This window comes from Mesoplodon mirus, assembly GCF_964341445.2.
Source record: "Mesoplodon mirus genome assembly, chromosome: 3".
In the NCBI taxonomy this organism is placed as follows: Eukaryota; Metazoa; Chordata; class Mammalia; order Artiodactyla; family Ziphiidae; genus Mesoplodon; species Mesoplodon mirus.
Window position 1 is genome coordinate 65450660 of NC_138978.1, and position 18463 is coordinate 65469122.

Consider the following 18463-nt stretch of genomic DNA (forward strand, 5'->3'; position numbering starts at 1 on the left):
TTGGTACAAGTCTGGAAGTTTCTAAGCCAGGAAACAGAAGCTCAGGGAGAAAAATTAAGTTCTCTGTTTTCTTTCAGGAAGGCTGGGCTGTTTCTTCCATGAGGTTAAGCGACGTATAGCATTGTTTTTTGTTTGTTTGTTTTTTTGTGTTCTAACTCCATGAGCTTTTTACTTTGTAGAAATGCCTTCTGAATACTGACTTTGGGTTAGTATTAAGTTTTGGAGATTTTCCAACTGTTGTTCGATTTTCTATGTCTCCAAGTCACATTTTGTCAGGAAAGTTCATATCAGAGGTTGATGGCCAGATGCTATTTTGAATCCAGTTGTACGTTTTTAGCAAACTCATATGAAGCCTCAAAGGCATGATATTCATAGATTTTGGTTTTTACCATGACTAACAAAATTTGCAAATATAAATTCAGTAGGTTATGCTTCATCTTGGAGGAAGAAGAAATCCATTATCTCCTTACTCTTCTCAGGAGTCTTTTAATCATTGCTTCTGGCTAGATTTTATAAGAAAGATATGAGGCAAGAATGTCTAATCTATACAGAAGACTTGAGCCCATATCTTTGATTATACTAGTCAGAAGAAGCTCAGCTATGGTAACAAATAGACCCAAATATGCAATGAGTTGATGAAAAGGAAGGTTATTTCTCATTCACCTAATAGTTCATAATGTTTCAGATCAATGAAAGGTTAGGAGTGAAGTGAGGTAATGAGGTAGGAGTATTCTTTGGCATAAAATCACTCAGTGGCTCAAGATAATGATAGCTTTGTTTTCTTCAACCTGTAGCTTTCCAGATCACCATGGGGGGTTACTATTCCAACTAGCCAGGAAGAGTAACAAGCATGGAACTGAGCATGGAAAGCTTTAGAGGCCAAGCCTGGAAATGGCCCATGTCATTTCTGCTCACATTTCATTCACTGGAACTCAGTCACAGGGCCAAAAGTAACCCTTAAACAGGTTAGTCACTGTAGTCCAAGTAGGGAGAGATGGGGGCTGGGAGTGGAGTGGAGTGTTCTAGAAGGAGATAAAAATAGGTTTTGATAAACAACTTGAAATTTCTACCACATTGGATTATCTAGAAAATTCTATCAGGACACTAGATTCTTAGAGTTATGCAACTTGACTCCTAAAAATCCATAGATTATCAGATTCATCTTTTTCCTGTTGGGTTGTGCAGAACAGCTCATGCCACGCTTTAGCAAAGACTGCATCTGCATGCGAGTTTCACTGAGCTTCAAAGTCCTTTAGACACTCACAGAGAAAAACAGAACGGTCTGCAAAACCAATATGCTCACAAATGTGAAACAGCATTAACAAATGTAGCATTTGTGAACTTCAGCTAATTGCTGATACACCTCCTCCATCCTGACATGTCAATGTACACTAGTTGGTTGAAACAAATGTGGAAACACTCTCAACATCTGTTCTAGGCTACAGAATGCTGATATGTTTGGACTAGGTCAAAGTATGACTTATTGAAGAAAAAAATTAGTATGAATTAAGCTAATATGTCTCACTATATTATTTAAAAACCTAGAAATATTATGCGAATCCTTAACTCTAACTCTGAAACAACTGGGGAGTGGGCATAAGATAAAAATTACCACCAAACTACTTTTAAGTTTTTGATAAACTGAATGAAGTATGACCTCATTAAGCCTGGAATATACAGAGAGTTCTCTAAATAGGACTTTATCATCTTTCATTTTACCTATGAAAACTGTAACTGTTTAATGCTCCCAGCACAGTGGGCATTTTTGGGGGGAGTTGTTTTTATTTTGGGGGGGGTTTACATTGCTGTTACCTTTACTGTGTAGAGCAAGCAGGTAGGTTGCTGAGAATTCATTACATTCACTACTGAACAAAATCTCTTATTTCAGACAATGTATGAATAAACCTATTTTGAGTGCAGCATCATTCCCAAGGATTATTTACTGTGATTGTTTTATCTATTCACTGGAATCCTAATTCTCTCGGTTCTTCACTTTATTTCAGTGACAGCCATTCTGACAGGTAGCACCTGTGTATATTCTCATTATTCAAACCTTTTCCTCATTACCCACAGTGATACTGTCTCCTTACCCTTCAGACTAGGCTATCTTTCTCAAAGACTCCGAAGTTTACAGAGTTTACTGAAAATAATTAAATCGTATTTTGATTTACATGGAGGCAGGCTGGTATAATGAAATAGCCTCAGACCTAGAATCAGGATTTCAGGATTCCATTTTGAGTGTTTCTGTGAACTCTGTGATCTGATTTCAAAAGCTATCTAAGCATACATCCATAACACGAAGGAACTTGGGTGATCTTACAATACTATCAACTTTCAAATTCCATGCGTGCTTATATTATATTTATTTATTTATTCAACCTATAGACATGTATCACCAGGCAATATGTTAGGTACTGAAATTAAAATAAAATGTCCTGAGCTTCCCTGGTGGCGTAGTGGTTAAGAAACAGCCTGCCAATTCAGGGGACATGGGTTCGAGCCCTGGTCTGGGAAGATCCCACATGCCACGGAGCAGCTAAGCCCGTGCGCCACAACTACTGAACCTGCTCTCTAGAGCCTGCAAGCTACAACTACTGAGCCCGTGTGCCACAACTACTGAAGCCCGCACGCCTAGAGCCTGTGCTGTAAAACAGCCACCGCAATGAGAAACCTGCACACCACAATGAAGAGTAGCCCCCACTTGCCACAACCAGAGAAAAGCCTGCACACAACAACGAAGACTCAACACAGCCAAAAAAAGAAAAACATAATAATACGAATATGCACTATACCTTCTTTATGCCTTACCTTAGTTAAATGCTCAGTCCCCACTTAATAGTTGAAGAAACTGACACACACAAAGCTTAATAATTTGAGCAAGCTTGCACAGTAGTAAGTGGCAGAGCTAGAATTCAAAGCCAAGGTGACCAGCTGCAGAGCCTGTCCTCAAAACTATGTGCATACTGCCTCAAGCACAAAAGTGAATAAGAATTGTTCCCTTCTTCAGAGAGCTCACAGGCCACAAAGGAAGGTCGACATGTAAACAAAAAGGGCAGTGTGATGCATGCTATATATCAATACTATTACTTACAATGTAGGTTGTTTGCTTTGTGCTAGTCGCACTGTTGTTTTACATATATTATGACACAATTCTCAGAAGAAATCTTCAAGGTAGGTATAATTATCTCCAGTTTTTGCTGTTCTTTTTTCTTTTTTAATGTAAGAAAACTGAGCCTGTGAGAGGTTAAATAATTTTCCCAGTACTCCATAGTTAACAAGTGACTGAGCTGGGGTTAGAAATCATGTTTGTCTGATTTCAAATCCTGTTTCTGTTACCCTCTGTCACATTCCACTGCATAAACAACAACCTTACTTTGAAATTCTCTGAAATTTATTTCTCCATTGTTGTACTTACTCTTTCCATGAAATTACAATTTTAAAGTTAAAAATATAGTTTGCCCAAATTTGCCAACAGTGCATGAGAGAACAAAATTACCATCCTTAATAACTTCTCAAAGAATTTACAAACCAAAAGAATAAGACTATTTAGAATCATTTGACACTAAAGCCAAACAGTTGCTTTAAACCTCTGCTTCCTGTCTGCCTGCAGTTGAATCCACACTGTCCCTAAAAAACTTAGATAGTTGTATCAGAGGAACACATCAGAATCTCAGAATGAGGGAATACCATAGACATGATTACCTCATTTTACAAATGAGGCAATTAATACTAAGAAGTTTAACTTCTTTGTCCAATATTGTATAATAGGTTAAGTAACTGAATTAAAAATAGAGTTCAGGGGCTTCCCTGGTGGTGCAGTGGTTAAGAATCCGCCCACCAATGCGAGGGGCACAGGTTCAAGCCCTGGTCCGGGAAGATCCCACATGCCGCAAAGCAACTAAGCCCGTGCACCACAACTACTGAGCCTGCACTCTAGAGCCCGCGAGCCACAACTACCAAAGCTCGCATGCCTAGACCCTGTACTCTGCAACAAGAGAAGCCACCGCAATGAGAAGCCCGCGCACTGCAATGAAGAGTAGCTCCCATTTGATGCAACTAGAGAAAGCTCACGTGCAGCAATGAAAACCCAGCGCAGCCAAAAATAAATAAATAAAATAAAATTTATAAAAATAATAAAATTCAGATCTTCAGCCTTTCTGTCTTACACTCATTATGCTGTAGTCTCTAAACATACATGTTTACTATAATCACCTAGTAAATTTTCAAATATTTATTCATTTATAAGTAAATATAATAAAGACTGAATAATTCAGTATATTTGGGGTGTGGTTATTCAGGAATCTGTATATTTTAAATATTTCCAAGATGGCAAGAAAATTCATTGCTAATTCCCATTATATAAATGTTTTTTTAAATTTTGGTTTAGTATTTTTATACATTTGGGTAGAAATAAGAGGAAATGAAAGGGAAGAAACAGAGAAAAAGATAACGAGAAAAATGCAGCAATGGGCTACTGATGGTGAGAAAGAAAGAGAAAATGCATACAAAAATGAAGGAAGGAAAGAGGGGAGATGGGGGAAGCAAGCTCTAAAGTACAAAGGAAGTTTCCCAACAGTTTGACCCCTTTTTCCAAATTTATCTACCCTAACTCTTCTACATATTGCCTTTATTTATACTATTTCTACCATATATTTCCCCTAATCTTCACCCCCTTCAAACACACACATACACTTACACAAAACACACACATATGTGCAAGAGCAGACATGAGAATACTTGACAATTCTTGTGAAGTTCAATCATGATGATGTGGAAAAGACCCAAGAAGATTAATTCTGTGCTGCTCTCAAGTGTTCCATTAAAAAAAGAATTCAATTCTATAAATTATCTTGCTTGATATACATGCTCACTGAGGAAATTTGCTAATAAAGTTGGACTTAAATAAATACGGGTTTATAAGCTGTATGTTTGTTTCAAGATCAGTTTGAAGTATATATTCAGAAGGAGGCATCTTGAAGTTTTCAGAGTTTGACCCTTGGGCAGCTTACTAGAACATGGAGCTAGATGAGAACACCATCACAGAAGCAAAAGCACACACAAAAGTGTGTGACAAATATATTTGTTATTTCTTTCCTGACTTTACCACTTTTCTTCAGTTTGGTGTGGACTTATTTTCAACCTAAAACATTTTCACTCTGTTAGAAATAGCTTTCTTAATGCTAATTGATGGTCAATCTCTGTTATATCTATTACTTGACAAATATCTTTTTTTTTTTTGAAGCAATAAGTGCCAACCTAGGAAGAACAAGACAAACAAAACAAACACAGACTGTCATCTAGCAAAAAGTCTTGCTCATGTACTAAAGCAAGAAAATTGTTTCATCTTTCACTGTTAGAAAAAAATAGGAATAATAAAAATATGCACATTTGGTTACTGCAGATACATTTTCACTTTCTATGAACAAAAGAGTCAAAGATCACTCATAGACCCTTAACACTAAAACTCCTCTCAAAACCTTGGTAAAAGTATGAGAGAATACATTTAAGTTAAATTGGGTAACAGACTCATTAAGTAAAAATAGCTTTGGCCCCCTAGTCATTAACTGAAGTGTAAGTCTTAGATTTAAAACAAAGGACCAATTATGTTTCCCTCAATAGAAGAAATCATGTATTCCTTAACTGCATGTTTAATAACATAGTTTAGCTTCAACTAAGGAATTATATAAACCATAAAATTAAATCTGAACTTTTTATATCATGAAAGTCCTAAGGTGAAAAGAAAAGGTTTAATTTGTAGATATTTATGTTGTTCTATTGAGTAGAAATGTTTTATTTAAAAATGTTTTCTGGGTGATTATCCATACGTTTCTAATATTCAGTGCTCAATATCCATAAGGATTTTTCCTCAAATTTCTTATTTCCTCATGTCTCTCTTAGCTGTAGTTGTTTTCAATAGTGTCATTTTAATTTTTTCCTTTACCCTTGCAATGACAAAACAGAAAGCTTCCAAGTACAATCCATGGATGTAGGAAAGAAAAATATTTAAATACATTTCTTTAATATTCAGATGTGTCTCTGAACAGTTTTATCAACTCAAAGTTATTCTTCTTTGATTGTGAAGCACTGTATCTATGCCTCCCTATGAAAATTCATGAACTCCCATTGAATCTGGCCCTGCCTTCCTCTACACTACCCATCCTCCTTTCTGTTTCCCTTTTTGGTCTCCTCCAGCTCACTGCAGCCTGACAGATCCAGCAGTGCCTTGTCCCCCAATTCCTATGGGGTTAAGCAAATGCTGTTGCTATTGCCACAGAGGCCTCACTCCTTTATTTCCTTTTTTTTTTTTAATTTTTTTTTTTTTAGTATCTATCAAATTCAATTTTATCCTTCAGACACTATCAGGGCCAAGGCCTCTTGGAAGCTTTCACTGATACCCCAAGGTGTCTTTATGATAGCATTGCATAGCACCTTATTATTGGTTTGTCAAATTACTTGCCACACTTTACTACAACTTCATGGTTCTTTTTTTTTTTTTTTGAATTTTTGAATTTTATTTTATTTATTTTTTGTATGCAGCAGGTTCTTATCAGTCATCAATTTTATACACATCAGTGTACATATGCCAATCCCAATCACCCAATTAATCACACAACCATCCCCAGCCCCCCACAGCTTTCCCCCCTTGGTGTCTATACGTTTGTTCTCCTACATCTGTGTCTCAACTTCAGCCCTGTAAACTGATTCATCTGTACCATTTTTCTAGGTTCCACATACATGCATTAATATATGATATTTGTTTTTCTCTTTCTGACTTACTTCACTCTGTATGACAGTCTCTAGATCCATCCACGTTTCAACAAATGACTCAATTTTGTTCCTTTTTATGGCTGAGTAATATTCCATTATATATATGTACTACATTTCTTTATCCATTCATCTCTCGATGGGCATTTAGGTTGCTTCCATGACCTGGCTATTGTAAATAGCACTGTAATGAACATTGGGGTGCATGTGTCTTTTTGAATTATGGTTTCCTCTGGGTATATGCCCAGTAGTGGGATTGCTGGATCATATGGTAATTCTATTTTCAGTTTTTTAAGGAACTTCCATACTGTTCTCCATAGTGGCTGTATCAATTTACGTTCCCACCAACAGTGCAAGAGGGTTCTCCACACCCTCTACAGCATTTGTTGTTTGTAGATTTTCTGATGATGTCTATTCTAACTGGTGTGAGGTGATACCTCATTATGGTTTTGATTTGCATTTCTCTAATAATTAGTGATGTTGAGCAGCTTTTCATGTGCTTCTTGGCCATCTGTATGTCTTCTTTGGAGAAATGTCCATTTAGATCTTCTGCCCATTTTTGGATTGGGTTGTTTGTTTCTTTAATATTGAGCTGCATGAGCTGTTTATATATTTTGGAGATTAATCCTTTGTCCATTGATTCGTTTGCAAATATTTTCTCCCATTCTGAGGGTTGTTTTTTCATCTTGTTTATGGTTTCCTTAGCTGTGCAAAAGCTTTGAAGTTTCATTAGGTACCATTTGTTTATTTTTGTTTTTATTTCCATTACTCTAGGAGGTGGGTCTAAAAGGATCTTGCTGTGATTTATGTCATAGAGTGTTCTGCCTATGTTTTCCTCTTTTGTCTTTCTCTTCTCTTAGATGTTGAACTACTTGAAGACTGATATCCCTGGCCTTAAGACCTTGATAGTATCATAGTAAGCAATAAGTAAATAGGTAAATAAATACATATATAAATGTAGATTTACTGAAGTAAATCTTCATTATTACATATGAACTAGTACTTCATTTAGAAGAAAACAAAATATGTGGTTTTTAATGTCCTGAGTTGTTCCAGGTAAGTGTTAATTAGCTTATCAAGAAATTTAAAAAACAGGAGAGTAGCTTATATTATAAGCAGTATAAAAAGATGAGGAAAATGGAAAATAAAGGTAGGGGCACAAAATGGAACCAGAAGTGAAAACTTAGGTGATAATTGTGAATTCAAATAACTTTCATTTTTCTTCTGGTTCTATGGTAGTATCTTTGTCCAATTCCAATTCCGAATGCTGAGCTTTTCTCTTTATTTAAGGTGATATTTATTTGTCATCTGCAATTTCTTCTAGTCTTAAGTCTGATGTGTCTGCTTAACTTGCCCAACGTTTTGGAGAAAACTTTATGAATAGCCTAAGAAAACTGGTCTCTTCCCTAGAATCTTCTTCCTCCTCTTACCTCTCCCTGTTGGCCCCTCATTTCAGGCTTTGATACAATTGTAATAAGTTATACTAATTGGTACATTCTATTTCACATGTCTGGAGCTAGTTATATTGGAAGATAAAGTGCACATTTGCATAAATGAATATGTATCAGATACAAAATAATGTACAAATATGTGCCTGTGATTTACTGGATAAAATCTTAGCTCACAGTACACTCAAAAATATCTTTACTGTTTGACCATAGGAAGAAGTACTCAATTCTATTTTACTGGAAACTGTGTGTGCAAAATAATTTCTGATACCAAATACAATGAATGATCTTACTGACGTGAGCGAAAACTGAAATAATATCTAGACCTCTTTTTACCTTAATCTAGTTGACTCTATATTTTTTCTGGTTAATTAATACTTTCCTTTATTCATGTCTTTTCGCCCTTGAAAATCAGGGGTGTTATGAAGTATTTTAATCTCATTGAACTTCAATTTTCTTATCTGTAAAAAAAAATGGAATTAATGCTTTCTCCTTCTGGGTGAAAGCACTATATAAATGGCAGGTTATCTTTATTGAATCCACCTGAAAATTTTGGTTAAAAAAATGGTATCAGAAATAAATTAGTCAACATACCATTTACTTATTGTTCTGGGAGAAAAAAATATATAATTGTGGAACAAACCTAATTATCTCTTTCCTGTTTTGCCTAGTAGAGTAACGCACTTGGTGAATGCTAATGTTTTAAATAATTCATCTGATAAATATTTTTTGAGTTCCTCCTATAAACCTGGTCCTGCTCTGTGTGACAGGAACACATCATTGTACAAAGGAAAGGAAAACCCCTTAAGACATAGAGCTTACATTCTAGAGTAAATATGTCAGAGAGAGATGTATATTTTTTCAATTGCCAATGGTGGGCCAGTCACTGTGATAGGTGCTATATGTATATCATCTCATTTAATCCTTACCCAAACCCTGAAAATTATCTATTATTGCCCCAAATTTACAGAATTGGAAATTGAGACTCATAGAGGTAAAGTGGTTTCCCAAGGTCTCAAAGTCCAGTAAATTATAGAACAAGAGTTCAAATAAGTTACACCTGACTATAAGGCCCGCATTTCTAAAAGAGTTACTCTTAACTGGAAAAGTACATATAAATAGAGTGGAGAAAATACAACCTGTCACAAGATCAGAGAATCCTGCCCCTTTTACCAGCAGCATTCATTTTGAAGCGTGAGGTCTTGCAGGCTTTCCTGATTTTTAAATCTGGAATTCTGCTTCCCTATAGAGATCTTTGTTATTTGATTAGTCTATGATACCATCTACATTTTCCAGATTCTAGATTTGGTTTCCATGAATCAACTTTACTGATTTTTTAGACCCTGGTCTCTCTTTTCCTATTTTTCCCAGTTTAATTGAACCCATGGACTTTCTGGACATTCATTTTTCCACTTTTTAATTAACAATAAAAATTATGGGACTAATATCCTCTAGGCTGCTTCCAGGGATGGAATACAAATGCAAATAAGACAGAGAATCTATCCAACTCCAATCCACTAGCTCTCTCTTGCTTAGCTAACCAACTGGTTCAAAGTTTTTTCTCTCGTGTTATGTGTGTGTATGTGTATTAATTTCTCAAGGTCTGTTTATGATAACTGTCATGATTCCTTTTCATTTTTTAGTTTGTTTTTCAATTTGATAAGAAATATATATGCATACTTACATATGTAATATATATGTAAGTATATATATACATACATATGTAAAAATGTGTAATATATATGTAAGTATGTAATATATTTCTTGTCCAATTGTGTGTAAGTGTGTGTCTATACATATATATTCAAATATATAAAGAAACGTACATATTCATGTTTATTATAACTATATTATATCATAAATTCATGAATATATTATATTCATATACAAATGAATAAGAGAAAATACAGAGAAAAACAAGGGGAATAATCACCTACAAAATCTCCCTACTCAGAAACAAGCTTTTGTATAAAATCTTACTATCTATAGTAAGGCTTTCTGTAAATAACTCAAAATGAACTTATTTATTCAATCAACCTAGTCCAATCTATACAAAATAAGTCAAATATGCCAATCATTTCACTAAAGTGCTGTTTAATTAAATTAAATAGAAATCCACATGAAAGTGCTATAAGTACAAAGTGTGTGGCAAAATATGATATTTATTATATGTATGAGATATATACATGTGTCGATATATATATATATATATATATATATATATATATAGTGAATGTGGCAAAGGTATTAGATGAATACTAAAACATTAAACATTTCTAACTTGCGGGGAACCTAAATCTATTCCTCAAATTGACTTACCAAATAACTGAGTCAATCAGAGCTTATGAAAATTTATTACATTTCATCTTGAACCCCATTTGGGAACAGGGACAAAGTTTTTCTTCAAATTATAACTCACAAAGCTACTGCAATTTTACATGCACCATCAATATTGATTAATAACCATGAAAAGAAGGGCTGTCTTGAACTGACATAATTTTATCTTCAGGGAATCTTCAGGTTATCATGGGACATGAAGTTCCGTGTTTGTTATAGAGCACTGTGCTCAATTTTGGGCTTTGACAAACTAAAGTTTGTTCAGTAGGTTTTGGCTAATTTCCTTTGGGAAATCAGTTCAGTAAAATCCATGGATAGTGCTTCTAAAGGGGTAAATTCACAAAATTAATACTTTCCAAATTTCCTCATAACCAGGAACATACACACTTACACTCACACACCTACACTACTTAGCTATCACTGGTATACGTGTGATAAAATTATTCCAAACTAAGGCAAATTTTAGGTCTTGACCAGAAGTCTAAACAAACTTACATAAAATATTGATTCAAGAGATGTAAATTTAATTGATCAATAATTATTCAATACAATTCTTCATGGCACATTTAAGAAAATGTGAGCTATCAAAGGTATAATTTGAGAAACAGCAGGAAACAACATTGAATGTTTAAAACCATTTTAAAAATCCTGTTGAGTCCATTTTCTTAATATTTTTAATACTGTGTTGTCACCAATATTTCCACTTATGACTGTACTTTAACTGAAATTAGTTCTTGAAAAACATAGTCTGTATTATGACTATAATAAACACATTCTTAACCTTTTTTTTTTTTTTTTACTTTCCCCTTTTTCCTTCTGGTTTTCCTTCTTAAGTTAAAGTTGGTTAACAACGTTTTCTTTTCTACTGATTTTTAGGTGTCTAAAACCCTGCAAAAGCCACTGAAGCACCCTTTTCAACTGATGGAATGTTTCTAGGCTCTGCTTCAAACTTTCCTGCTTCCATTTTGTGTTGGAAGACAATTCTCCATGGGTCTCTTGTGTTTCTGCACATCTTGTGAGCAGAGGCACTGACAGCTTTTGTTCCTGACAATCTTTTCAAGGAAGTTTGTATAGAAAACAGTCTTGCAAGATAGAAGAGGTAGTTCTCTCCGTGGAGCAAAGGGCAGGTTTGTTTACAGTCCAGTATAATAAAGATAATTTCTCCCTCTGTGGCAAAGGTCAGGTTTGCTTGCTGCCATTATACAAAAAAAATTCGAGTTTCTAAGCTCAGGGAACCTCAGCTATGACACAAACCCACTGTGTGTATAGGCGTCACCTAGCCCTCATCATACCACCCTGTAGTAATTAGGGTTTGGGGAACAGATGTAAGACAATACTCTGGCTACTGTTATTGCTATGAGTAATAAACTGCCCCTTGTCTCTGTCTTCTGCCAGCAACCATGAAATTGTGGCAGATCCTTCATAGTTCTCGACATCTGTTTCCTTAATTTCTGTCCTTCTGCTTTATATATGGATTCTTTTCTCCACACAAATCCTTTAGATGATGACTCATTCGTTGGTGATTTCTCTCCAAATTTCTGCATCCTTACTTGACCTTTATCAGTCTAAAGTACCCACTTGTCCAGGAAAAAAAAAAAAAGAGAATCAGATTACATAATAAGTGACAATGAACTAAAGTCAGAGAGATAAAAAGGATAGAAAAGAAAGTGTGAATGCATAAAAAAAGTGCGGATTATACATGGAGGATAGGCCCATGAAAATCCATATGGCAGCTTGTGTTCAATTGTATCCCCATTGGAGACATGAGTTTGGAAATATGTTGTTTCTGGGGGCTTGAAAGTAGGCTGCATTTCCAGGGTGGGTGCCTTGCTTGTTTGACAGATTGACTCTACCTTTTCTTTTCTTAGTGCTCACTGCTAAAAATATTATTTCCCTTGTACTCCTATTTTTCACCTCTTTTCCCAACCCTCCAACAATAAAATCTGTAGACTTATATTCAGATAAGCATGGTTAGTTATAAAATAATCAGGGATTTTTATTTGCTTATTAACTCTAATTTCAGAGAGTTCCAGAGGGAAGAGCAGTAACCCTCTGCAAAAGGAGTCCTAAGATTCAATGGGAACTTATCATAAATTCATAATTCCAGGCCATATACCTCAAGGATTTTGATTCAGTAGGGCTGGTGGGACACAGAAAATTTCCATTTCTAGTAAGCTTCTTTGGTGCTCTGTGGAAGTTTGTCTCAGAATATTATATGAGAAACTCTGCTCCAGAAACTGCCTCCTTCTGGCATTATGCACATTTGCTCAGAGTCAACCCCAAATGTAAAGCTTAGTCACTGACAAATGTTAGTTGGTTGCAATGATTTGCCCTGGCAGACACTCAACTGCCTAGAGTGTTTTGATAGTCATTTTTTGACCCATGAAACTGAGATTCATATTAATATGAAAAAACTGTTTAGTTTTAGCATTTGGGGATATATTTGGAAAATTTTCCTTCTGATCTATGGTACAATACAATGTACTCATTATTAGCAATGGCCATATATAGAAAGATGTATAAGTGGGAGGAAAACACATTGGAAGCTATAGTTTGAAAACACTTTTGGTAAAATACTATTATCCCCAAAATATTCTATTTGAATAAGTTAAACAATGTGAAAATTTTTGAAAGAAAGACTAAAAGGGATTGTTTTTGAAAAGTAAAGACTATGGGCTTCCCTGGTGGTGCAGTGATTAGGAATCTGCCTGCCAATGCAGGGCACACGGGTTCCAGCCCTTGTCTGGGAGGATCCCACATGCCACGGAGCAACTAAGCCTGTGCACCACAGCTTCTGATCCTGTGCTCTAGAGCCAACAAGCCAAAACTACTGAGCCCATGTGCCACAGCTGCTGAAGCCTGAGCACCTAGAGCCCGTGCTCCACAGCAGGAGAGGCCACCGCAATGAGAAGCCCACACACCGAAACGAAGAGTAGCCCCCGCTCGCCACAACTGGAGAAAGCCCACACTCAGCACAAGACCCAGTGCAACCAAAAATAAATAATAAATAAATATTTTTTAAAAAGTAAAGACTATCACAGTCATTGCTGTTGAGATCATAAGATATGAAATAAGATAAATGAAAAAATGACTTTCATCACTGTTTTGAAATATATTTAGAGAAAATGTATAACATAATGACACTGATGGTTCTGCAGGTACCTCCTAATATTCTAATTTCCTACTAATGACGTTCATGGGAAAATTACTTCTTCATTTTCTCAATGTTGTCCAAACTAAACAGAATTAAATACCCACATAATAGGAGTATCACAGTAACAGCTTTTCTCTTTAAGTACAGAATAGCACACTTCATGTCCATCAAATTTGATTGGAAATTCCACACTTAAATGTAGTCAGAATACACTCCAGGTGAAACCCATGAGAATGAAGATAACACCATGAGTATAGGATGCTTTAGAGATAAGGATACCACAGTTTAGAATGCCAGGGACTAGGATGATAATGGGAACACTGCCATCTAAACATTAAACTGAATTATTGTGGAATTACTTGGGGCAATTGATGTTACATAAAACAATTTGATCAATATTCTAACATGTATACATTTTCACTGCCAATAGGCAGTGTTTATCAATAGACCACCTCTTTAAAAATAGCAACATATGTTTCAGACAGTATTTTTCAGGTATTTTATCTTTTCTTTGAAATTATATTGATAAAAGATTATGGGACTTACAGTTTACGACAATTTTCACTTTTCTCACATCTGGAAATGACACATCATTTTCTGCACTGCATTCATATTCTCCAGCCTGGTCCCGTGTAATTCCATAAATGTCCAAATATTGTCCATTTTCAAATGGTTTTGCTACGTGAAAAAAAAGGTACAGCATGTTTAATTGTAGCTGCTTGAGGCTTCATTCAAGTAAAACAGCGATGGTGTGTCTTCCTATTAGATATTGCTGACAAAATAATTCCAAATGTAACTGGGGAATTATTAAACCTTTTGTTCTCTTATATTCAGAGGTAAAGTCAGAGAAAAAAGCAGAAACTGAACAAGGGATACTATAACAGCTGTTTCCCCCCAGAACAGGATATACATGTGTTCTTTTTAATTGATTGTGGTCTCCTAACCTCCTCACACATCAAATCAAGCTCTGCACATTTTTGTAATTGAGTTCAACAACCTGCTAGCAGTGTAGATGAAATTCACTAATATGACTTATTACATATTGATTTTTATACAGTGTAAGCTAGCAACTTGACACTTAACTAAATGCTACTTTTCTTTTGGGGAAATCTCACACTCATTCTCAAAGTTTCAAGCTAGATGGCTTGATAAAAATATGGAGATATATTAAACCATTGCTATATTTCAGTTTCCATACTTATTAAGGTTTCCAAGGGAGGTATACTATATACACTATACATAACACACCTAGTAAACCTCAGGAAAAAACTTTATGATTCTCAAACTAAGAGTTAAGTGGCTGTAAAAACAAACTAAATTAATATATTTTTTAATATTCCAGAGAAAATATTCTATTTGACTAAAAGTGACAGATTAAAAATACAGGGACATAATCATGGATAAAAGAATATTCCCAAGTGAATGGGATTTGAAAAGAAGACTGCTTTCTGAAATAACAGAATTTTTATTTATTTGAAAGTAGAGAATCATTGGGCAGGAGGTTCCTAATTATTAGAGATACTGCAGAGGAAGAATGGGCCTATGTGAATTTTAGGAGGAGGGATTTCATATATAATATCTATGTTAAATTTTTTTTATTCTTTGGGTTCCCTTGTCTGGGTATATCAGTTGCTGCATTGTTGCCCTCCATGTAACTATGATTTTGCTAACTGAAATCTGCAGTGTTTAGAATATAGATGATTAAGTCATTTCTCTGGCTGATCACAATTTGTAGATAGAGGAGAGTTATACTTCTGAGATGATAGTTGGCTGATATGTTATTGTAGGTATACAGAGGTAAGCTCACAAAAGCAGCAGTTGTCTTCAAATTCATGTTCTTAAAATCTGATTTTATAATCATTTTCTTTGCTCAACTTGGTGTCTTTATCTGACTCCAAACACTAATATAATATTACATTTCAATGTTCCCTTCTATTTCTCTTATTTTTCATTCTTACAATGAAGATAATCTAGGCCTAAATGTGTCCATAAAAAACTACTGAAATATAGGGAGGACAAAATCTTTATTCATATCTAAGAATTTTTAAAATATAACTTGAATTATAAAGGGGGATATTAAACAGAAATTAAAGTATGGGGAAAATTGATCTACTATATCAGAATTAAATAATCTCATTGGGCAGTATAAAATGAAGCCAATCACAAGTGAAAAGGCATAATATTGTAAAAATTTGTAAAAACAAAATTTATAACGGTTTAACTTATTTTCAATATTAAAATATTACATGTAAATTCCCATTTTTGTGAAATGACATAATTTTAAGAAGTGCTACCCCCAAAACGCATGTTTTTGATAAATAAATCATTAAATATGGTGTGTATTAGTGTATGTCATTGTTTAAAGAAAGAAACATTAGATTTGAAATAATAGATTTCAGAAATATAAAAAGAAGCAAGCATGTTTTCTCCCTTAAATGGTTAAATGGCAGACTTTGTAAGACTGACAACAACTACAAGAAGCTGTGTGACAAAACATCACAAATATCAAACCACTACCTCATTCAACTCGAGAATACCACTTACATCTATTGAATGTTTGTTCCTAGAGTTCACCGCACAATCTATGCACCCAGATTCAGGGATCCTTCTCCAACCCCACCAGAGAACAATGTCTTTATTTGCATACCAGAATTATCAATAGATGTCTATGCATTGCACAAATTAATACCTATAGAGCCAGTGAATAAATGGGTGATATTGCCAACACTAGCTATTGATAATAAGACACTAATATAAAGAAGCATAAATGCATGGTCAACATCTTAATATTCCCCACTGGATTCCTGATACTTTAAGCCATTCCCTTAATTCCATTCACCATGTATCAGCTCTTCCCAAAGGTGTGCTCTAAGTATTCTCTTGTTTTCACACAACTGCAGTTCTGTTTCCATCCTGAATGCACCTTGCTCTTTTCTCAGTCTAATCTTACCACGCTTGAATTTCAGATTTGAAACTTGGAGTTGCTCTGCCTAGAATTTATACCCTGGAGTGTCCTGGCTGTCTATGATTTGCTTGGTTGCCTCTTTGGCTTTTGTTATCCTCAGTTTTCCTGAGTAGTAATTCTTTATCTTAGTTTTAGACTCAAGGAAACCAATCTTGTCCTTGGACACTTGTCAGGGTCTCTCTCTATTTCCATCACTCCCCTAGTAAGGGAAGAGGATTTGTGCATAGTACATTGAAATGCAAAGGGTAACATCTTAGTTCATGCAATCTAACTCAACTTACCCCCAGAAGCCAGAGGGAAAGACCAAGGCTAAAGGGATATAGGGAGCTAGTGACTTGGCATCATCACCACTGTCAAGACTTCACAGTGTTTATGAGGGTTATGTACTATCCTAGGGTACTCCTTATAAATCTAGAAGATGTATAAAAATTGTGTAATATTTCGTAAGGTACCAATTATAAATGTTGGTGAAACAAAGCCATTGTGACTTGGCAACCTTCTTCTGGTCACAGGTTTTACCATTCTCCATGCGCACAACAACAATTTCTGTTTCATTTATCTGCATCCCTAGTTCTACCACAGTACTTGAAACAGTATATACTTGGTAAATATTATTGAAAAAATAAAAAATACATTGATTAAGGAATTAATAAAGTCCCGTTAGGATAATGCACGAAGAATCTAAACACTTATATTTGTAGAAGTTGCCACTTCTCTTTCAGAGTCGAGAGGAAGGGAAAGAACTTTAAAGAATTGTCATCCTTGCTGACATCTTGTAGTGATAAGTGATGGCAGTGGTTAGAACAGACTCTGGTACAGCTATCACAGATCCTCTTTATGATTATAAAGACTAACAAAAACTTCAAATACAATTTTGAAGAAAAAGCGATAAGTACTTCCTGTAATCTAAACAAGAGTTTTCTTTTGTGCTTAGGCTCTTCCAGACATGGATAGACTCGTCTCAGAAAAAATGGAGAGGGCAGAACCAGGGGAGGGGGGAAGATGGCAGAAGAGTAAGATGCAGAGATCACCTTCCTCCCCACAGATACATCAGAAATTCATCTACACGTGGAACAACTCCTACAGAACACCTACTGAACGCTGACAGAAGACCTCAGACCCCCCAAAAGGCAAGAAACTCCCCACATACCTGGGTAGGGCAAAAAAAAAAGAATAAACAGAGACAAAAGAATAGGGATGGGACCTGCAGTGGGAGGGAGTCATGAAGGAGGAAAGGTTTCCACACACTAGAAGCCCCTTTGGGGGCGGAGACTGTGGGTGGTGGAGGCGGGGAGCTTCAGAGCCGCGGAGGAGAGCGCAGCAACAAGAGGGCAAAGCGGAGAGATTCCCGAACAGAGGATCAGTGCCGACCAGCACTCACCAGCTCGAGAGGCTTGTCTGCTCACCCGCCGGGGAGGGCGGGGCTGGGAGCTGAGGCTTGGGCTTCAGTCGGAGCGCAGGGAGAGGACTGGCAGCATGAACACAGCCTGAAGGGGGTTACACGGCTAACCGGGAGGGAGTCCAGGAAAAAGTCTGGACCTGCCGAAGAGACAAGAGACTTTTTCTTCCCTCTTTGTTTCCTGGTGCATGAGGAGAGGGGATTCAGAGCGCTGCTTAAAGGAGCTCCAGAGACGGGCGCGAGCCGCAGCTAAAAGCGCGGACCCCAAAGACGGGCGTGGGATGCTGGGGCTGCTGCTGCTGCCGCCAAGAGGCCTGTGTGCGAGCACAGATCATTGTCCACACCTCCCTTGCAGGGTGCCTGTGCAGCCTGCCACTGCCACGGTCCCGGGATCC

At 36.1% G+C, this 18463-nt stretch overlaps 1 protein-coding gene across 1 annotated transcript in view; it reads right to left on the reverse strand.

Moving 5' to 3' along the window:
• The window catches only part of NEGR1 (neuronal growth regulator 1), a 913689-nt gene that overhangs the window by 294953 nt on the left and 600273 nt on the right, over positions 1–18463 (reverse strand). The window contains exon 4 of the mRNA XM_082614058.1: positions 14251–14382. Coding sequence (XP_082470184.1) covers positions 14251–14382 — 132 coding nt within the window. The remainder of the gene's footprint in view (positions 1–14250; positions 14383–18463) is intronic.